This window comes from Salarias fasciatus, chromosome 13 (genome assembly GCF_902148845.1).
Source record: "Salarias fasciatus chromosome 13, fSalaFa1.1, whole genome shotgun sequence".
Taxonomy (NCBI): Eukaryota; Metazoa; Chordata; class Actinopteri; order Blenniiformes; family Blenniidae; genus Salarias; species Salarias fasciatus.
In genome coordinates, this window is record NC_043757.1 from 4,420,200 (window position 1) to 4,443,566 (window position 23,367).

The 23,367-nt window shown below is 44.9% G+C and overlaps 1 protein-coding gene across 1 annotated transcript in view; it reads left to right on the forward strand.

Moving 5' to 3' along the window:
- LOC115399569 (protein kinase C epsilon type-like) overlaps positions 1–23,367 on the forward strand; it is a 55,425-nt gene that overhangs the window by 9,931 nt on the left and 22,127 nt on the right. Inside the window, exons 2-10 of the mRNA XM_030107008.1 lie at positions 10,689–10,752; positions 14,259–14,427; positions 14,514–14,548; positions 14,645–14,733; positions 14,837–14,969; positions 15,056–15,198; positions 15,518–15,614; positions 16,340–16,599; positions 16,677–16,850. Coding sequence (XP_029962868.1) covers positions 10,689–10,752; positions 14,259–14,427; positions 14,514–14,548; positions 14,645–14,733; positions 14,837–14,969; positions 15,056–15,198; positions 15,518–15,614; positions 16,340–16,599; positions 16,677–16,850 — 1,164 coding nt within the window. The remainder of the gene's footprint in view (positions 1–10,688; positions 10,753–14,258; positions 14,428–14,513; positions 14,549–14,644; positions 14,734–14,836; positions 14,970–15,055; positions 15,199–15,517; positions 15,615–16,339; positions 16,600–16,676; positions 16,851–23,367) is intronic.

A 23,367-nucleotide genomic window follows, 5' to 3' on the forward strand; every position in this document is an offset into this window, starting at 1 on the left:
GGTTCTCAGAGTACCCTGAAACAATTTTTTGACAACTGCTCCTGAGGTGGAACTTTTAGGAAGCACAGCGTCTCCATGGAGACGGCATAAAACGCAACTTTTTCTTGAGCATCACAGATTTGAGGATAAATTCAGCACAAAAATATCTCTTGAACTTGGAGAATTTCAATTTCTTTAATCGCGTCGGCTTTCCGGTAAGATGCCTCTTGAAGCAGTGGAGACCGTATTTGCGTCTGGGATCTGGATCGGACGGATTCCCGCTCCGAGGGACTGGGAGATTTCCACTGCAGCTTCTTTTGGCTTCCTGAGCATCTGTAAACTCTCTTACAGACAGAAAATAGAGGAAGCGCTCCGACGTGCTCCCTGCTTGACCCCGTTTCCCTGCGGGCCGTAGTAGAGGGGCGTCCTGTCGTCCGGGCCCAAGGAAGCGGGGGCCGGCCCGAGCTGTGTTTATGTGTGTGTGTGTGTGTTTGTGTGTGCGCGCAGTTCTAAAAATAGTGGCAGTGTGTTTGAGTCACACGGTAGGCCCTACTTCCTGTTTTCACTGTCCAAGTTTACTTCCCAGAGAAGGAAGAGAAGGATGGCTTTCCAGGTGGCGAAAGCTTCCTCGCTTCCTCCGCTCCTCCTGCTGCTCCTGTCAGCGCCGCTCGCCTCAAACGGCACAAAGCCTCTCGCGGTCCTCCGCCGTTCCTTCGTCACGCACATGATCCTCACAGGCGCTCTTTCTTTCGTGGATATCCCTCCACTTTATCAGGGTTCTGTTTCAAATTGTGTTTAAATCTGTGGATTTAGGTGAAGGATTTTCTGTTTTTATAGAATTAATTCAATCCTGCATGTGGTGAAATATTCCCAGAGGGGTCTGAGCTCTGCGTTTAGCTTCACTGTGTTCTCAGGTGGATGTTTTCAGCGAAGAGCGAAGTTACTATCTCTCTAAACTCCTGTTTGACGTGATTTCACAGAAAAACGACAGTAATTCGGTTGTAGTTACTGTGAGTTTGTCAGTAGCGTAGAGCCGCGGTCTCTCTGCCCTGCTAAAATACCCAATAACAGCATTACACCAGGCGGTTGGAAAGAGAGGAAAGAGAGGCTCTGTTTCTTTTTCCACATTAAGCTTTTTCTTGGAATGTAATCCTGAACTCACGTCTGCCTGCTCACTTGGAAAGATGAGTAACAGAAGCATCACTCTGCCGCCGCTGTTGGTGCTTCTCTCAGCTCTTTGTTGATGTTTCTTCTTGTTGCCATTAGTTCATAACTCTTAAAAAAAAGAAAAAAAAAACTTGAGCAATCAGATTTTCGAGCATCTTCCTCCCAGCAATCGATGTGAATTCAGCAGTACATCACCTGCAGCCAAAATGTTAAAGTTAGAAAAAAGTCTCTATTTTCCTTGAGGAACTGCCCAATGAAATATATTCTCTCTGCAGTTGTGTCGAAACTGAACCAAGAAGAAGTTTAACAAGCCGGAAACAAAGTTTAAAAAAAATTTTGAATTATTAAATGTTCCAATCAGTCAATTGTCTTTAATTATTGCATTTTCAACAAAGAACTCCATTCACCCAGTGCTTCAAATTGAATATCGAGCATGTTAAGGGTGAAGAACAAATAAATGACATTATAAGAATTAAATCCACGTGGAACATCAAGATAAAGCATCTTAGGAAGGAAATGTACGAGGGGGTACCCAAAAAAAACCGGAATTTGGTCAGAAAACAATAATAATAATGAGTTCCGACTTCTGGCCGTCAGATGTGCTGCAGGTAAGCCTCATGCACATCTGTGAGAAATTTGAGCTCCGAGAGTGACACTGACGCCTGTCAGGAGCTATTTATAGCAACAGAGTGCAGAGGTGGTCTGCGATTTTTTCCAAAATGGCGACAGTGACTGGGAAGCCAGAGCAGCGCGTAAACATTAAATTCTGCTTTCTGCTGGGAAAAAACAGCAGCAGAAACACTCACCTTGTTGCAGCAAGCCTACAAGGATGATGCTCTGGCGAAGAATCAGGTCCATAAGTGGTTCGGGTGGTTTAAAAAGGGCCAGATGTCCGCGCGTCAGGTGCGCTCAGCCGTGAAAACAATGCTGAGCCGCTTTTCCGCTGTCCAGGGTATCGTCCACAGCAAGTTTGTCCCTCCAGGTCAGACTGTAAACCAGGACTACTACATGGAAGTCCTCAGACGGCTCCGTGAGGAGGAAGCGACCCGCGGAGTGGCGGAGTGGAGCCCGGTTGATCCACCACGACAGAGCGCCAGCGGACACGGCGCTGCGCCTCACGCAGTTTCTGGTGAAGAATAAGATGAATCTCCTCTCCCATCCGCCTTATTCGCCAGATGGAGCCTCGAGTGACTTTTTCTTGTTCCCCAAGCTGAAGAAAGAGCTGAAGGGACAGCGGTTTGCAGATGTGGAGGAGGTGACAGAAAAATCGCAGCCGGCAAAAAATGGCACTTTTACGCGCGGGTCTGACGACGCATTGGTGAAGCGGGAGACACGGCTGGAGCGCTGCATGAATGCAGATGGGGATTATTTTGAAGGCGACGGTGGTGTTTTATTTTTAAATGTCATAAATAAAAAGTTATAATCAAATTCCGGTTTTTTTTGGGTACACCCTCGTAGGTGAACCTGACGCCAAAAAAAAACACCTTTTCTTAACATCACCGGAGGTGTGTTGTGGATCTGTGTGACTTAATGTGTGAATGAAATGTGGAGATAATTCTTCCTCCTCAGTCCTTTGAAGCTTAATATTTGTGTGTTTGTGTGAGTGGCTGTAGATTTCTTTAAAGATGCAGGCTTCCACATGACTCCAGCTTGACTAAAGCTCATGTGATGCTCCGAAGGCTTTGGGACAACTCGGTGTGTGTGTGTGTGTCTGTGTGTGTGTGTGTGTGTGTGTGTGTGTGTGTGTGTGTGTGGGGAATGCGATTCAGCGTGATTTGGTTAAAGACACGGCTCCCCTCGGTTGGTGACATGTGACTTTGCTGATTTAATTTGAAGCTAAAAACTCCTTGAACCTGTGGACACGGTCGCACACACTCCTTCGTTCGGTGTGAATCAAAGCTGCTGCACTTCCTGATTGGTCCACTGGCAGGCGCAGTGTGCCAGTACTGGGAAGACAACCGACTCGTGAACTCACGTTTTCCGGAGATAAATATTTCAGTTTTCAGTGAATTCTGAGCGTTTTTGAAAAGCCTCTCCTTTTGCGCATTTATCTAACAGTTTATTTATCAGTGCCGCTGAACACTGTCGTGTAAACAAATGAACAAAAAAAACAACAAACATTTTCCATTTTTACTTGGAAATGTTGAACATGAGCTGCGTTATCTTTTTAAATAGGGTGGGAGGAAAAAAAAGCTGAAATCAGGTGAAGCTAGCATAGCAAGGCTGGATAGAGGCTAGCTAGCGCCGCTGGCTGCGGCCGCTGTCAGTTTAACATCCAGACGCTTGAGTCTGTGTGGATATGCATGTTCCAGTGAAGGTTTGGAGTTTTCACCGTTTTTCTCGATATAGCTGTAGATCCTAGGACGCTCCAGCTTCCTGCTTCAGTCCACAGTGTGTGTTTCTAGTTTGTCCAGGGTGCAACCTGCTTTTTACCCAGAGTCAGCTGAAACCCCACAAAATGTACAGCAGCGTCAGTCCGGGTCCCAAATGTTAAACATCTGTCCAAATAACCTGAACATATTTCAATCTGGGCATCAGAAGCAGCTTCATGTTGATCCTCCACAAGCTCAAAACTCTTTTTTTTTTTTTTTTTCCCTAAAGCTGTTTTTTTTCCTCCAGAACAGGCCCAGACACATCCAGTAATTAGTTTTGTCAACTTGTAAATCCAGCCATGAGTTTGTTTGTCACACACACACACACACACACACACACACACACACACACACACACACACACACACACACACACACACTGCTCTGGAGCTCCTCTGCTCTGCAGCCTGCTGCTGTTTAGAAAGGCCAAGCGGCTCCAGGATAAATCTTTAAGAGGAGCTAATAGCCGACTAATGCTTCAGGTATGTTTTGAGTTAGTGCTGGCGGGTGGGGGGGGGGACACACACACAATATGATCTACTGTGTGTCTGTATGTGTGCCTGCGTGTGTGTGTGTGTGTGTGTGTGTGTGTGCGAATATTTCATAGCAATCCGTGCAGGAAAGCTGGAGAAAGTCCAACATATAGTTTGTGCATGCATGTGTGAGGCCGTGCGTCCATAAAGAGCGAGAAAAGAAGTGTGAATATGTGGATGCGGGTGTGTGTGTGTGTGTTAGTTGCAGAGCTCAGTTATGTGTGTGATCTGTTTTCCTGCCTCTTGCTGTCGTCTCTTCTGTTCACACTTTCGCTCTGTGACTCTGGACAAGTAGATTAAAACAAAGCCAGACTGCAACATTTTCTTCTGGCAGGAAGTTTTGTACCAACGCAGAACTTTCAGTAAGAGGTGCAGATTCACGTTAACACGCAATAATATTGGAGAGTATAGCAATCATGATGAGAATCACAATAAATAACGGAAGGCTTCAGGATGTGAGTTTAATGTGTGCTTTCAGAGTTCCAAACAAAATGTGGCTTCTCTCCTTTTTGTACCAAAATCATTTGTTGCCATTTTTCCTGAGCTTTGTGCTCCTCACTTCTTGCTGAAATAATTGAATTTAAACACAGTTGTAATTATTGGATATGGTGCATGAAGGCACAACGCATTGAAACATGTAATTTAATGAAGTCTTTTTTGTGAGTATTGTGATATATTGCGCAGCCATACCTAAAAGCAGTGGAAATAAACGATCAATTTCTGAATTATTTCTTGCTTCTTCTACATATTTTTCTCTTTGAATTTTGCCAACAAAGCAAGTGAAAATGGTCCATCCTGTTCAGATCTACCTCAAATGTTTGGTGAAATAAAATAAAGAATCACCGATCAATATCTGATTATTTTTTTGAGCATTTCAGTGTTTTTGCTTCACAGTAGCTCCTCTGCGTTTCCTCTTCCTCCTCCTCCTCCTCCATCGTGATCGGCTGAACTGCCGGGAGTCAGTTAGAGGTTAACGCACATGTTTCTCACTTTCTTCTTGTTTTGCAGTCAACAGTCTCGCCCTCCGTCTGTTAGAAACCACAACAGCTGAATTTTCTGCAGATGCACCTTTGAACTCACTTCATAAACTTTCCAACTGGGCCCCGTTTTGCCGTGTGAATAAGAATCCACACTGATGAACTGAATTCAGTGGAAATATTCCAAAATATCTGGTTATACCGAAACATTATCTTTCATTTTTTTATCTTTTATTGTTCCAACTTTCCACCCATTTTGGGTCATTTGTTGACTTGGTGTTTCATAACAGAAGAATGTAACTCTGAAACTCTGCTTGTGGTGAAAACTTTCATCAATCTCCGACAGTTTTAGCTGATATTGTGACTTAATGTTCCATTTAATCCGATTTGTGATACTTTGAGAGCATTCTGAGCCAAAACTAGTGTCGGTTCTCCATTGTTTGTGTACATATTGAACGTTTTTCTGGTTGCAATAAATTATAATAATTGATGGATGCATAAAATATTTTTCCAACCATACTTTTTACCAGCTGTACTGACTAAATCACTGGCGCTCTTACTTTTGCTTTTTATTTATTAGAATGAAATAGATGATTTTTTAAATGCAGTTTCACCAGTTTAGTTGCTGGAGAAAACAGGATCGTCCCCCGTCCTCATAATCCCTGTGATTTTCAATAGAATGAAAGTTTCCCTCTTTAATCATTCAGGCCTCCTGTCACAGTTTCACTGCGGCTGCTGCTTCCAGAGCAGCTCAGAATCTGTCACTTTAGAAAAGGAATCATTTATTCCAAGACTTCCGAGGTCTGAAGCTCGAGGCTAACAGGAGGGAAAAATAGTTAGATTCTCCTATGTTCGGTTTGACTTTGAAGTGACTGATCCGTAAACGCAGGACATTTTAGTGGGAAGGGTTTTAAAGTGTATAAAAGCTCGCTGCTTTGTGTGTGAGGGAGTGTGTGTGTGTGTAATGGTAGCCAGCGTGTTCTCAAAGCTGCAGCATCACTTATTCATCAGCGACAAATTAGGCGCCGACGGTCGTGGCGAAATACGACGGCAGGCCTGAGTGGTCGCAGACTGAGAGGCGGGGGTGTGTGTGTGTGTGTGTGTGTGTGTGTTGTAGCCCATATGGAAAAGGAACCATTGAGTGTTGTGCTGCGGGACGCTGTGGAGGGTTTCGTGTCGCAGGTTGTTTTGAGGTTCAGACACTCTTTCCTATAAATCCACGTTACATTCAGACTCTGTTCACATGACGGCGTTTCCAGGTGGAAACGTGAAAGTTTGGCTTCGTTTCTGGTGTCTGTCTGCAGGACGACGACTCTGAAGCTACCTAAAGGAAACTTTTTTATTAAACGGCTCCCATGTCTTCTATTTAATTTTAAATGTATTTTTTTTTTTTCATTTTGTAGCCGAGGCATCAATACTGACCATATTAGAGTGTACGAGTGTGTGTGTGTGTATGTGTGTGTGTAGTCTGCAGTGTGTCACTTCACAGTGGCTGTGTGCTCCGTGTCACTGAGAGCAGATAAAACAATGTACTCACTGTTCTCGCTCTCTCTCTCTCTGTCTCTCTGTCTCTCTCGGCCCCGTTGTGATTTGTTTCCTCTCCTCCTCCTCTTCGCCTGTTGTCTTTAATCCCACCGCAGATTAAACAGTTGCTCGTGTGTTCAGCACATGCTACCTTTCTGCAGATTATGGAGTTAAAGTCAATCGTCTGATGAACTGACTGGATTAAGTCCCGCTCCGCGTGATCGTCAACATGAAGAAACATGGAATACATTTACAAAAAGTCAAATACGAAATGTTAAAAGTATGTTTGCCGATGATATGAGCATAATAAACTGAGCTCAATATGAAGACACCTCCCCGAAATATTGAATAATAACTGTTAAGTCAGCACAGCAGAATGAAGTGATATGAACTTTTGATGGATTAGTGATTTCACGTCAATCTTTACATTGATATTCATCATTATCGCTTGTGGAGAACATCCGAAGAACATTGTGTGTATTCTTGAGATAAACCGTCAGCAGCAGTGTGTTTACACACACACACACACACACACACACACACACACACACACACACACACACACACACACGCAAATGAAATTGCAGGCTTTAACTCAATTGAGCAGGTTTTCCTCCATCTTGCCTTCTCTCCCCTAATGCGCCTAAAGTGTGTGTGTGTGTGTGTGTGTGCGTGTAGTGCACACACACACATGCTTTTGCAGCTGTTTTCAGCGTTTTTGCCATTTCTGTGTAAACGTACATCATTTTCTAAATATTGTAAATGGAAACTTGTCTGAAACAAAGAAAAGCACAAAAGTCTGCGTGTAAACGAGGCCTGAGACCTCGAGTCCTGTCGTAACGTCGCAGTCGCTTCTTCCTTCGACTCTCTCCAGCAGACTTTTCTTGGGAGGAACTTTTGAGCCAGCTCTGCGCACACACACACACACACACACTCACACACACACACACACTCGTCACTCAGGAGCGTACACGCCGAGAGGCCTTTTCCTTCCTCCTCTGCTCTATATTTAGTGCCATGTGCACCTGTGAGTGTGAGCGTCGGTGAATGGAGGCTGTGACCTCAGAGGAAGTGAGGCGGCGTGTGTTTGTGGTGTCGGAGGTCGTCTTTCCCTCCCCGCGCCGTGACGCCGGCGCTCTCGCTACCTCTGGGTTTATCGGAGGAAACACGGCTTATTCACTTTGTTTTGACTCGTTTTAGCACAGATCTTTGGATTCTCCATCCGGAATCTGTCATGTAATCAAGAGGTTGAACCAACTGTCCAACATATAAGTTTATACATATTTAATATTTATTTACCTGTTCATTTAATTCATGTTTCAGTCATAAGACAAAGACATCATGCTGCCTTCAGAAAGCTAAAAAAAAAATTGTCATGTTGTCACTAAGGTTCTGCAATATATTGCACGTTTATTGCTGTAATACCAATATTGATGAAATACATATTGTAAAAGACTAATCAATTGAAGCAAATCATCATATTTCAACTATACATCGTATCTGGAAACAGAGCAGAAGTGAACATTTAAGAACAACAACAGGAGTGCAGAACCTAACTTTAAATGTACCTTAACAATAACATTTTCCTGGAACATGATTGCCTGAAAACGTCTTTATGTGAGAGAATATACAGGGATATATGAAGCCCCATTTTACAGAACTGCCTCCGGATGAAAACGGAAAACTTTAGTTGTGTTTTATGTCGTCAGTTTACACGACAACCGAAAGTGGAACTTCTCTACTTCCTGAGTCCGTCTCAGGTCAGCTGCAGGTACCGAACTCTGAACTGAGGCTCAGAGGGGACGGAGCCTTTTCTGCCGCTGCCGCTGCATCAGAAACCCCCTAAAAACTAACCTTAAAACACAATTTCTGACTTGTAACCCGGTTTCAGACTCCGCTCCTGTTTTTATTGTTGTCATTGTTTTTGCCTTATGTTTTTATATTGAGTTGAATGTGGAAAACACAGCCGTGTAGACGAGGCCTGACGTCGTTAAAATATTTTCCCCATCTTCTTGGGCCAGTTTCTAATTTTCGGGCCGGGTTTTCCTCTAATGTCCGCTCATTTACTGCAGCTCTGATAAACAGATTTCAGTGTGGAAACAAAGCAGCTGTCAGTGCGGAGACAGCCTCCTCTCTCCACGTCTGACTCAAACACAATGCCTTTAATTCCTCAGACCGACGCTGGAAACTCCCAGAAACAGGCGCGTTGTCGGAGGCGTTGCTGTAATAACGCCATCCGTCCCGCCGGCTCCTCGTCCTCCTCCTCCTCCTCATCCTCGTCAGATCCAGCGTGATTTTCGGCCTCGCTCATCTGTCCATCTGCCTCCACCGCTTCCTTCCTTCCTTCCTTCCTTCCGCTCCCCAGGAGAAATTGCAGATGGATGAGGAGCGTTATCTTGTTAAGCCTGGAGATGTTCGTCTCGCTGGAGCTTCCAGACCCATTAATCCAGAGAAGACGGAGGAGAAATCATCTCTGGAAATCAAAAACCTTTCATTAAAAGTGAATCTCCACTTTCATACCGCTCCCTCTGCTCTCCATCTCACACTGTATACATTACTCAGCCAGGACTCCTGAGTGTGTGTTAGAGTGTGAACGTGTGTGTGTGTGTGTGTGTGTGTGTGTGTGTGTGTGTGCATGGGGGGGGATTACAGACTTTGTGGGTGGTTCAAGATGTTGGTAGAAACTCTGTGAACCCATCAACAGATGCCCACTCTCTCCCTCTCTCTCTCTCATACACACACACACACACGCACACACACACACACTTCCTCACTTCCTAAAACATCTCATCTCGTGTGTGTGTGTGCTCCACAGGATATGTGTGACACACACACACACACTACATTGTGTATTTGTTTCCCTCTCTGACTAAAATATTACCACATCACTGCTTGCATGAGTGTTGCAAGTGAAGCTGCGAGACTTTGGGCCAAACAGGATGTGTCAGCATCTTTCGCTTTCCCACAGGCTGGAAACATGACGGCGGCTCGACTAATTTCTCTCCCCACGAAACAAAACCCTCAGTTTGGGCTCCGAGTTGTTTTTAGACTTTACAGGCCTTTAATAAAGTTAAGTGGAAGTGAATCTTGTGCGGTTCTTGTTCTGATGAGCTGTTCTCTTGTCGGAGGAGGCTGGATTACTGCCCGTCTGGGTGAATGAAGTCAAACTGGCCCGAGTGGCGAGTTAGCACCGCTAACAGCCAGATTATAGAGCATCTTCCTCCTACTCGTTCATGTAATTTTTAATTCGCAGTATATAGTTGAGTTACGTCATGAATGAATGATTCATTTTCAGCAGTTTGTCATCCTCGCAGCATTTTCAGTTTGAGACTATTGATGAGTTAAAAAGTTGATCGTTAAAGATAAATCTAGGCTGCTTTGTCATTTTGGTAAAAATAAAAATCCATGAAAGAGCAGTTTTAACTGGTGCATTTTCTGTTGTGAGTGGATGATGACATATACTCATGTGGAAATAGAGTTCTCAATCCGACGAGTCATTTTTGCATCTTTTCACAGTGATTCAGTTTCCAGAAATCGGTATACATGTACATGTTGAAAAGCTGCAGCATAAAACCTTTTTCCTCTTGATTGTGATCAGTTTTGTTAAAATATTGTTAGCAAGTTCTGCAGCCTTGTTTCCTCAGATTCGCCCAGACAATGTGACTTTTTATTTACGGTCTGCTAATCTGAAACGTGATGCCGACCTCCTTTCTTTCATATTAAACACTCGGTGTGCAACAGGAGACGGACGAACAGAGCCGTTAAATTCAGCATCTTATTCATCAAGTTTAGAAGTTTCCTGAGTTGTTTTTTTTTTCTTTTAAAAGTGCGCTTCGAGTGTCTTTTTGTGTTGTGGAAGTGTCACATTTCCCATATATTAAAGCCACTAATCTAACAGCTGTAACTGAGTAAGTGTTGCTTTGAACATCTTCACAATGAATGAAAATGACAGCTATCCCGGCCACTACACCGGTTTTTCATCAACAAAAATAAAGGTGCTGCCAAGAAATATAGCTTTGTCACATATTTTTACAATGTAGGTTGCTGTTTTTGCATTTTAACATTAAATGCCATTTTCATCTCCTTTTTTTTCCACTCATTTTTTGGTGTCTTTTTGTCCCTTGGTTCTCCTGCAGATCGATTTGGAGCCGGAGGGCAAAGTGTACGTCGTCATCGACTTGTCTGGATCTTCCAGTGAAGGTAAGGAACAAACACTCTTCTGACCCACTCACATTTATCTTTTCCACCTAAACAAAATCACTAAGTCTTCAATAACTCGGCATTTGTTACTTCTGTTTACGTGTTCTTGGTCTTAACGTCAGAGGATTTACTTCCAGCGTCGGTAGCTGACAGTTTGTAACGCCATGATGAGAAGGTTTCCATGCAAGGAAAGACCCCGAAAGCAGCTTTCTAACCGTGATGCTTATAACTTGAGCAATGTTTAAAATCTACAGTGGTGCACAGTTAAAATTAGTAGTATAACATAAAAAAAAAAAAAACAACTTAAAGGAAGGTTTTTGTCTATAAATTTGTAAACTCAGTTTGAGTCAAAACCGAACACTTGGAACAAAACTGGTTCCTTTCACTCTGATCTAGAAGTTCAATCATGTGCACGAATCCCTTCAAAAAGAAAAAGAACCTAATTTCACTGTTGGGTTGCGGTCGGAGTGAGGCTGCAGATTTACTGTTGCTCTCTTTTGTAACCGCGCTCTGGAGTTGAGATTTATCGGCGCCGTGTACGATAACTCGGCCTGTGGGGAGTAAATGAGCAACGGCGCTTAAAAAGGCATGTCGGACCACTAAAATGAGGCATCCTCTTCCTGTAAGTGCATGTTTAATGTATCTGAACATGCTGGAAGACCTTTTTTCTTTTCAATTACAATCACTCTTCCACTTTAGGTGTGCTTGTATCCTCAGCCAGAAGCATTTATTCAGCCAAGCTGAACATACCCAAAGTTTGGCAATATTTATGGATCAAAGACTTTTATTAATTTTGTGGATTTTCCTCCAGTGTTGCTTCAGCTTTGAGATTTATTAATGCATTTTTCTACACAGGTAAGGAGAGGGTTACAAAAGTGGAGATATTTTTTTCTCCAGGTGTGAAGTGGATGAAGTGAAGTGTAGATTTAATGGTGGAGATGGATCACAGGTGAAGGAAACATGATCGGACGTCCGATTTAAAGTGAGGATGGGAAGAGACGTCAGACGACGCCGAGCTTCCTCACTGATCGGTTGATGGGAAGTCGAGGGAGTTATTGTGTGTTGAAGGTGAGAGGTTGATTTTGATGAGATTTGCAGGATTATTTCAGTTCTGTATGCATTAAATCTGAGAAAATGTTCAGGTTCAGGTTAACGCCGGTAAAGCAGTCGACTGAAATCTCGGTTTTGAGTGAAAACGCTTCGTTTCAGAGTTTTCACTTGGCATTCGTGTGGAAGTACCGTGTTTCCAGGACTATAAGTCCAAATTTTATTTAATTTTTTTGTTGTTTGGCCGGTCATATTTTAATAAGTAGATTAGCGGTACATACCGCCTCTCACCACTAGATGTCACTGGATGACAACAGAACTGCTCCATTAAACTACGCATTTTCAATCGTTCTCTTTAAAAACACGGTGCACACCCCACCCCTTGGCCTTCCGGTTCCGAACAGTAACTTCACTTCTAATACATCAACTTTTAGAGCAAACTGCTCAGCCGCTGCGTGACGTTCACCCCCACCTTTATTCACCGCGATGAACCGATATCGACGTGGCTGATTGGGTTATTCTTTATTTAAAGGTTAAAGTAGGACTACTTTTATTTTCTCTTTCCTCCACAGTCCTCCTGAATTTCAACCATCACATCACTAGGACTGGCGTTTGTGTGTATGTGTGTGTTTCAGCTTATATATGAGCGAGACGTGACGGGGTGGAAGGCGAGCGAGGCAGAGCGGGAGTTATCCAGAGGTCGATGGAGGGAGGGATGGAGGGAGGGAGGGGGTTATAAATTGATTAGTAAAGTGGAGTGTTCGCTAATGGACCAGTTACATCATCAGGAGTGAGGCGGAGAGAGGGCCAGATTAGCGCCGAGTGACGAAGCGCTCTCATTTCAACCTTCAGCAGGAAATATTCCTCCTCGCTTCATAAATTGATTCTTGAACATTTCTTCCTCTGTCTCGGCCGTTTCTACTGTCGCTGGTGACATACAATGTATTTATGTATCTCGCCTTCTATTAGTGTGTGTGTGTGTGTGTGTGTGTGTGTGTGTGTGTGTTTTTCATCTGCTGAAATTGCAGTCATTACTTAAATGTGTTTGCGCTGCAGAGAACACATGGGTGAACTGTCAGGCCCGAGAGCTGCAATCAACCTATTAGCTCTAACACACACACACACACACACACACACACACACACACACACACACACACACACACACACACACACACAGTTTTGTATTCATTACTTTCTGGGGACGCTCCATTGATTTATTTGCTTTGCCGCAGACTCTAAACTCAGCCGCTGCTCTGACCTCGCAGTGACCTTGTTCTCACCTTCAAACCCGTCGTCGCATAAAATTGAAGGATCGTCCCCGAGTTTTGTTCCCATGGCGACACGTGTCCCCGTGGGTCATTGTGCAATCAGGTTAACCCCTCACACACACACACAAACACACACGCACAAAGTTTCCATGCAACAGTGCATTGACTTACATTAATTTCCTGCGCTTGCATAACTCTATAAAACATATCATCAGCTGAGAAAAAATACCACTAACTCAATTTTAGCTCCCATAATTCAGGCAGCTTCCCGTAAACATGAGCGTGTTAGCATATTGAGAGTCCCACATCGCACGTAAAAACACACTTTCCCTCCCAGATGTCCACGCACAAACACACAAGACGATTTTGAAACCATGTTTTCTCTATGAATCACTGAAATGATGATCAATCGCTTTTCTTGTGGCGCTCAAACGTCGGTGAAGTTTGCTTTAATGGTCATAAATGTCAGGATTGAAGAAATATGAAACAAGGGCTGCTCCGACACCAGCTGAGTGTATCCGCCATAATTTAATCACGGTTAGCATGTAGCATGGCTGGTGTGTGAGCCCTGAAACTCTTCGGCATGCAGCATGTTAAACCAGCGATCGACATCGGGCTAACTCTCTGCTCCAAATGTCTGTGCTGATTAAGCTGCTGCTGTTTTATGATCTGTCTCTTGATTTTGTTTGAGCAGAACCTCTCTTGTCGGCCTGCAGACGACGCCATTGATGCATGGCGTCACGTAGCGTTGCCTCGTTGTATCTCAGGTCTTTTTTTTCTGAGGACCAATGCTCAGTGCCGGGTCGGACCTGTTACTGGAGCTAGAATCAGTGCTTCCCTCAAGAAGACAATAATCCATACATGTCCAATGACACAGTCCGTCATGCTTCCAACACTTGCATCGTGTATTGCTAAACGTAAACCCTCCCCTGAATTGATGTTACAGTGACCCATAATCAAAAGAGGGTCAGACAGTAATTGAAACCTGTAACGTCCTCTGGGAAAAACGCAGTGATTAAACAGGAAGAGGTAGAAAGAAAAGCAAGAGACAAGCAGGCCGGCTGAAGTGGAAAAACACTGACTGGTCAATACACGGTGTCCTGGCGCCATCTAGTGGCTGGTTGGGGGGAGTCGATCTCTTTCTGACTTGTCGCTCGGTATGAATCGTGGGGTCTCCCTGTTCCCGCAGCGGCGCCGGCCTCGGCTGACAATGAGGAGCGGGTGTTCCGGCAGCGGATGCGTCCCAGGAAGCGGCAGGGCGCCGTCCGCCGCAGGGTCCACCAGGTCAACGGCCACAAGTTCATGGCCACCTACCTGAGGCAGCCCACGTACTGCTCCCACTGCAGGGACTTCATCTGGTCAGGAGACACACGCTCACGTGCACATGGCGGCGGCGGACGTGAACGGTTAACATCACTTTAATCTCTCTTCTGTCTGTCTGCAGGGGTGTTTTGGGAAAGCAGGGCTACCAGTGTCAAGGTGAGACTCTGCTTCTGCTGCTTCTCCAGTCAACCAAACTGTCTACTTGCCCTTCAAATAATGATGAAACTGTGTGTGTGTGTGTGTGAGTTGCAGTGTGCACCTGTGTGGTCCACAAGCGCTGCCACGAGCTCATCATCACAAAGTGTGCAGGGATGAAGAAGCAGGACGACACAGTCGGGGAGGTAAACACACCCGATTCCCTTCCCTCCGCTTCAGTCCCACAGCAGGACATAGAAACCGACGTCTGGAGACGCTCCGTCTCACTGTGTGTGTCTCCCCCCCCAGCCGGTGGGCTCTCAGAGGTTCAGCGTCAACGTCCCGCACAAGTTCAGCATCCACAACTTCAAGGTCCTGACGTTCTGCGACCACTGCGGCTCGCTGCTGTGGGGGCTGCTGCGCCAGGGCCTGCAGTGTAAAGGTGAGGCCGGCGGCGGCGGCGGCGGCTCGTCTGCGCCGCAGCTGTGAGCAAAACCCGCCGTAACCGTCTGCTCCTCCCCCCCCTAGTGTGTAAAGTCAACGTCCACAGGCGCTGCGAGAGCAACGTGGCGCCCAACTGCGGCGTGGACGCCAGAGGCATCGCCAAAGTCCTGTCCGACCTCGGAGTCACTCCGGACAAAATCTCCAACAGCGCCCACAGACGGAAAAAGGTGTGAGAGACGGCGGGGATGTGAAGTTCAGACTGTTTCCAACAAGAGAACACCAGAAACATCCTTCACCTTTACTGACTGTTAATGCTGAAACATGAAAACAGTAAATGTTCATGTTTCTCCTGATGTCACCCAAAATACACCAAATCTTTCACATTTAAAATTGTCATGCCTTTCTGTCACGCTGTTCTGTGGTTAGATTTCAGGATTTATCTATTTGCATCAATGCGTAGCCTTCGCACATCATGTTACGCATGAATTAGCGCTCGCACTCGTACTCAACCTCCCGGCCCCTGATTCAGGTTTTGCCTTTGCTCAGCTTCCTCAGACTCCGGATCCTCAGCAGTCGCTATCAGGGATTCCTCCGCCAGAGGACGACCGCTCCAGGTCTGCTCCCACGTCGCCCTGCGACCAAGGTACGCCCCGTCCGGACGGACTGGAAACGCCTCACACACTGAGGAGTCAGAGAAAACACAGTGAAAGATCTTTACATGGCATGGATCTGAGCACCCCTACAATGTTTAGTGAATGACTGTAGTGATCTTTCCACAGAGGCTCAGTCCTCCGAAACACAGTGAAGGTTAGACTTCTTTCATCTGGAATTCCCACTTCTACAAAAACTGCAGACCTCACTTCTTTTTTAAACAAATAAATGATAGCAGATCTGAGCAGATGATTCTCTGTTTAAAAGCTACCTTATTTTTAGTATTTTTAGTATTTTTCGGGGTGGTTTTTTTTTTCTAGTCTGATCAAATTATTTTTCGGCTTTTGGAACAATCCCAATTCCGAACACAACTAGAAATTCTGAGTTTGAAAACTACTCATCATTCTCAGAAACTCCCATTTCAACTGGATTGAACTAAGGTAGTCAAAAGAAAGGTCAGCATATAAATCAGAATTCCTATATTAAATCATCTGGACTGTTTCAAATTCAGCCCCACAACTCTGAAAGCAAGTGGGAATAACTACTGGAATGCGTATCATTTTCACCAGGCTGTAATAATTGATGAATGATTTGACGAACGTGATCACACCTATAATCCAGGATGCAGAGCTTTAGGGAGTTTCACGCATCATATCCAGAGACGACCTGGAGTTTCCCCGTTCCGAGGATAACCGGAACTCCCCGGATCTGTTTCAGATGTGAAGGAGCTGGAGAACATCCGGAAGGCCATGTCCTTCGACCACCGCGGGGAGGAGCACAAGGCGCGCCCCCTCACGTCCTCGGCGTCCGTCGACGTCCACAAAGGAGGAGGGGGCGGGGCCAACAGCCTCAAAGCGGCGAGCGGGGGCAGCCAGGCGAACGGCGAGGTCAAAGGCCACAGCGTTCCAGAGGCCAAGCGGATGAACCTGCACGACTTCGTGTTCATTAAAGTTCTGGGAAAAGGAAGCTTTGGAAAGGTGGGAGCCACACTCCGACCTCTCTGTGCGCCGGGGGTCGTCCTCTCTGACGGCTGTTCCTGCTCCCGCCCGCTCAGGTGATGCTGGCCGAGCTGAAGGGCTCCGACGAGGTGTTCGCCGTCAAGGTGCTGAAGAAGGACGTGATCCTGCAGGACGACGACGTGGACTGCACGCTCACCGAGAAACGCATCCTGGCCCTGGCCCGGAAACACCCCTACCTGACACAGCTCTACTGCTGCTTCCAGACCAAAGTGAGGACGCACGCACGCACGCACGCACGCACAGGCACACACACATGCATATGCACGTTCACATAGACATACACGATCACACAGGCTTGTTAGCACACAAACACATGTAGAAATGCATGCAAAGACACAAACACACACACACACACACCTCCAGAGGGCAGCATACACCAGATCCTACTCTACAGCTCCAGTCGAGAAGCTGGAAACTTTGACAGAATTTTTACAGAATTGGGAAAAACTTGTTCAGTTAGAACTGGCCGAGAATTTAACCCTCAGAACATCTGTACTAAAGTTTTATTTTCTTCAATTTGAACTATATAAAGATATTTTCACTGATGTTTACTGGAGTCATGATTATAGAAGAACAATGAAGCAGTTTTCCTCAGAAACTAACCAATCATATCACAGAGAACATGCAGCGTTTTCTAATAGTGTATTGAATTAATAGAAACAGGAATTCCTTCATTTTATGTCTATTTCTAGATATATACCTTTATCCTGCAAGTAATTATGGAAAATGTTGAGATAATCTGATGTCCTTGACGTAGTTGTTACTTTTGAGTTTTGGTGGTTTTTGCACAGCGGAGCAGGAAATGTCTTCTATTGTCGCTTTATTTTTCATTAATTCTTATGAAATCAATGAAAACTGTTTGGAAAAGCTCACTGGTATGAAATCAACATGGCGTTGAACTGCACTGTACTCACTGTAACCGCACAGTGAGGACATGCAGGGTCACTTTCAGCTTCCTTTCTGTGCAAAGTTTGCATGTTCCCCCTGGGCCTGGATGGGTTGATACTCTGATCGACCGAGACAAACGACCAACCTGCCGACGGCTGACATTCAGGCAAACCTTTATTTAAAGCTGCTATTGAACCACAGCTACTTTGAATGCTCTCATGCTCATAAAAAAAATGCTGCTACTAATCCAGATAACAGAAAAACATCAGAAAACTGCTCTGTGTTTGCACGTGATCAGTAATCTTTGATTTATTGGGTTGAGTTCTTCCCTGAAGAGCCTTCCAGAGGTTTGGTTTGATATTTCAAGGTGTATTTCAGCACTCGCTGTCGTCAGACGCCGCCTGTCACACTCCCCGGCTCAGCTTTCATCATCTGCTCTTTAAGCTGGTTTATCCATCTCTGGAAGTGGACGGCGATGAACAGGCACACAATGGCCGCCCGTGGGCGGGTCCCCCGCTAAGATGGCAGGCCCCGCCATGTTTTGTCTACGCCATACGTCGCGCTCTGCCTGTTTTGTCTATGAAATGTTGCATAAGTGTTCCCGTCCGGAGACGTATGGCAGCTCCGTACATGTGTGTTTGTACAGTATGCGTGTGTGTGTGCGCGTGGTATTCCCCCGTTGTGTTTTATAATCCGATTTGATGAGCTGCTGACGGAAGCGGGACACATGTCACTGTCTTCTCACTGCAACCTGAGCCTGAGGCTGTTAGCACAGGTGTTAGCATCAATCACCTCGCGTGTGCTGGTGTCGAAAAACTCAACCCCCGGAGACACGTTCAGCAACGAGCCGGTGCAACGAGGAGCTTCAGACATGCATAATAGAGCACCGCATCAAGGATGCAGCTTTAGCGTTAGACGTGTACTGTGATCCTGTGAAGACGGATGTTGCATCAGAAACGCTGCGCCTGGCAGGACTTCACTTCTCTCTGCACATTTTCTGAATGAGTGTGTGAAAGTGAAGGTCATAGGTCACCGGATCAGACCATTCAGTGGTCGAGGCTCCATGTTCAGGAAATTCTTGCATATGGAAATTTGCTAGTTTTGCATGCCTTACCTGAAAGGAGCTTCTTTCACTGAGGAATGTTTCTGCTTTAAAGTCTCAGGCCTGATTTAAGGTAAAATGATCATGAAAACGTGAAGAGAGTTTTCCAGCTGGGAAATCCTGTGGCTCTTTGGCGCCCCCCAGAGGATTCAATCTCCAATTTTCCAAACTTCTAGCACTCATGTTGAAGCTGTTCTGTCTGAAAAAAGACTTGAAAGCTGTAAGAATCTGAGAAAGACATGAGAAGGCGGTGGTTTTTTTCTTTTTGCGAGCCGCGTCTTTTGTTTATTTTCTTCCGATGTTCTGGAAAGTCTGACGCTGATGCTGGCGTCTCCGCCTCGACTTATTTATTCCGGTTATTTCTCCTCCAAAACAAACACGTGTGGGCTGGATGGACGAGACGCGGCTTTCTCTTTTTCTTTTTAATCTGTCCTCCATGTTAGCAGATTTATTTCGTACATCATTTCCTTTATAGACGAACACACACACACACACACACACACACACACACACACACACACACTCACATACGCACACACACACGCACGCGCAGGGCCTGTCGGTGGTGATAGGGAGGGTGTTCTTAGACAAAACAAAGGGACCGAGGCTGTTACATAACCGCTTTGATCCTTATCGGAGACGTGATGCGTGTCCCATATGTGGAGTGTGACCCCACCCTCATCACCTGCCCCCACCCTCCCCCCCGCCCCCCCCTCCTCCATACAGGATTATTTCTGTGCGTTTACGTTAAACATGCTACACACACACACACACACTTCCCCTCTCTTACATAACTGGGGTCCCTCTCGGCCCCCCAGCCGGACTGGGAGGCCCCGCTCTCTGTGGATTAGCTCGTTTAACCTCAGCCTGGCAGGCGGCGTCTCTCTCAGCCGCTGGATGTGGGGTGAAGAGTCGGCCTCTGTTAGTCTGTGGACTCTCTCTGGCCTTCTCAAAGCTCTCACACTCGACTTTGGCGAATTGGGAGGTTTTTTTAGGGAGGTGGGGACGTGTTGAGTCAGGCTGAGGCTGCTGAAGCGTGTCGCATCTCAGTCTGAATGTTGCAAGTTCAATTCCCTGACTGTCAGAGTGTCCATTTACCATCGACTTTATGCACTGCTTAAGCAGCAAAAAGGCCTGACACTGTTAACCACATTCACCCATTCACACACACACTCACACACACACACACACACACACACACACACACACACACACCAATGGAGGCTGCCGCCGTGCACGGTGCTCAGTCCATCTGATGGGAGCAGTTTGGCATTCAGTGTGTTGCTCAAAGGTATCCAGGCCACAGTCACTACCCCCCTTTTCATAACTGTTCAATATTTCAAATCATATTATCATTTAATATTTATCTTAACATTTTTAATTGAAAATGAAAGTTTCATTCATGCATGAATTTAATGTATAAATGAAAATGAAAGAAGGAAAATTCAAATATTGTAAAACTTCAGACAGTATTTTATAGTGCGTGGGAGAGATTCCCAATGTTTCGATTTGATTTCCCGCAAAATGATATATTAAGTATTTGTAAGTATTTTGTCAGAATAACCAAGAATATCAAATAATATCAATTTGTGTTCTCCTACAATTTGTAGAATTATTGGTTTATATGGTCATTATTTCCATTATAATAATTCCATTATTATTATTATTATTTCCATTATTTGCAATTAAAATTGTTAGATTTACTATACGTAATATTCTGAAGATTAAGACATTGTCATGGTTTTTAAATATAAAAAAAACTTGTTGATATGTTTTTACTTTTTGTCATGTTCATTTATTATTTGTATTATCTTGTGCAAATGTGATTGTTTCGTAATAAGATAATCAGAATGTTTAAAAAAATCTGTGTTGCTTTTTCCATTTTTTTAAACATATAGTTAATGAAAAGAAGCCAAGTAAAGAATGCTTTTTTATGTTGCAATTAGTTTTGTCAGATATTTTGGTAAATTCATCTTTAAACTTCATTCCGTATTTTCATAAACCATACGTATTTTTTACATTTTTATTAATAATCATTTCAAACTGGAAAATAATTTAGCATCTATATTTAATTTTATAAAATCTTTATGTGGTCTTGCATTTTTTATTTAATTAAAGAAAAAAGTTCTGGACAGTTTTCTGCAAAATATGTTTTCCTAATTATTTTAATAATATTGTCAGTATTTTTTCCACTATATGTGTTTCGAAATGTGTTGTTATTGCCGTTTTTTTCTCCTCATCTGTGAAAAAACTCTTTATCGCACAGAGACTGTGCCTTAAAGAGTCTTTTGTACTTTGTGTGACCTATGTCCTCCTCCTCCTCCTCCTCCTCCTCCTCCTTCGTCACTCTTAATCGACTGTGGGATCGCAGCCGTTCCCCTATCGACCTAATTACAGCCCAGAAATGTAAATAACATTATACAACAGTAGCACAGCGGCTCCACTCTGAGGCGAAGCGAGGAAGTGAAGGAGGAAATGCAGAGAGAGGAAGAAAAGGTCTGATTCCTCGAGCTGCTTGTGACAAACTGAAGGAGGAGAGGAGCTGAAAGGTGAGAGGGTTTGGAGCGGCGGCGAACGAGCAGGAGCCGCTACAAAGAGGACAGAGTGCTTTGTAATGAGCCGTAATTGGTGAACATCAGAGGAGGCAGAACGGAGCAGGAGCCGACCAGGTACATTAACGCAGCTTTGTTGTGGGCCGCGGCGCTCGCAGAGGGACACATGGACCGAGACCAGAAAGAAAGAAGGAGAAGGCAGATAGAGATCGGGACGGAGCGAGAGTGGCAGCCATGCAGAGTCGGGAGGCTGGAAACAGAAAGCAGAGAGGCCAGGCATGGCAACGCTGTTTGGACAGCACCTTCAAAGAGTTCCCCGTTTGCAAAGTTGGAACCACAAAGAACACAAATACTTTGACTTTCCCCAGCTGGAGATTCTGGTCCTGAATCCCAGAAGAAACCAGCTGTAGTTGACAATCACAGAGTGTAATTTTTTTTATCACTGGAGGGTGAAAGTGATATTCAGGCCCCGATCCACTCCAGCTCCGTCTCCGTGGAAACGGGGGGAAACAGAACTTTTCTGAAATGCTGCAGAGAACATGGCTGTTGTGAATAGTTCTTCTGCACATGCACAAGTAAATTAACAACTGCAACGTCTGTTGATGTTTATCGTGAGTTGTTCCGTGTGTTTTCATTGCATAAAACAAACATCCCCCTCTAGTGGCCTGGCATGCTTGTAACGGCTGCCAGTTCCATGGAAACGGACACCGTTTTTAAAACGCCAAAAAAAGTTCTGCATCATTGTGCACTAAACAAATAAAAAGAAACTTTTGCAACTTGTACAGATTTCATCCCGCTCACAGGTTCTCCTGGACTGTGCAAAACGCTTCAAATAACCGAATATCATCGACATACGGTGTGATTCACAGCGTCTGGAATTATTTGTGTTGTTTGTGATGGCAGCAGTTTTAACTGGTTCGGAATAAAGGTAAAAGTCAGATCAGCCTTCAGCAGAGAAGCTGCTGTTTTGAGGCTTTTCTGGTCTGTGGACTCGACTCGCAGTGGGCTGACTCCATCGTGAACGCAGCCAAACGAACACGGGAACGACACTGTTTTAACCCCCGTGGCTCATGGTGTCATTCCTATTTTATTACCTATAAAACCCAAACTGAACATGCGATTAACCCAAAAACATGTGAGACGACCATCTGCCCCTCGACTTTCTGTGAAGAAAATACTCACTTTCCCCAACAGAAATCAAGTGTTGACCTCTTTTTTTTTTCTTTTTTGTTACGATGTGGAGATTTGGAGACTCAGCAGCAGCTTAACTCCCAACAGACATGTCTGACAGATTGACAGTGAGAGTGAGTTTAGCGTGTGAAAGCAATGGCCACACTCACACATACACACACATACACACACGCTATCGTCTTGCTCCTCAGCCAAGTATGCGTCAGTTTGAGCTGAGCAGAGTTGTTCTGTTCCAAACGACAGTCATTAGCGGAGGTATGTTTGTTGTTCTTGGGCTTCACTTGCGGGCATACACAAACACTTTAGCAACTTTAGACTTGAGAGGGCCCTTATTGATATAATGCATTCCGAAGACTATCATTTTGAAGAAGAGGTTGGATTATCCAAGCCGCCAAGGAGGTCACAGACTGGAGAAAATGCCTTGAAATCACTCGTGATGTTATGTTTCCGTTCGATTCAAACCGTCGTCTTTTCATGTCAGAAACAGCAGACACAGGTTATTTTACCTGCTGCATGCTGCGGTTTTCTTATGCCTTGTGCAGTGGCATCACTGATATTAAAAAAAAAAAAAAAAAAACCAGAAGTTTTCTTTGAAATTTTGTCAGTTCCCCTGGTGTTTTGCCTCAGGCGGTGGAGACCAGAGAGGACAGCCAAAAAACAACTTTCTGTCTGAGCATGTGCAGAAGAGCAGATTACTGCCGCCGTGGTTCGCCTTCATCCCCAACAAGGCCACAGTGCAGGATGCAGGATGAGTGTATTTATCACATTTCTTCAGACGTGAGGCCCACACTGTCCTTCATTTACACTGAACCCTTGGAAAGATTTACAAAACAACACTCCTGCCACGCACCCGTTCCTACAACCACAACCCTCTGCCATCACCGAGCACAGAAAAAGTACATTTTAGACCTTAAAAAAGAAACAAAAAAGCTGTAAGAATCAACATGAAACTCCTGAGCCACCAGTTTGCCGTCACGTTTGAGAAGAAAACGG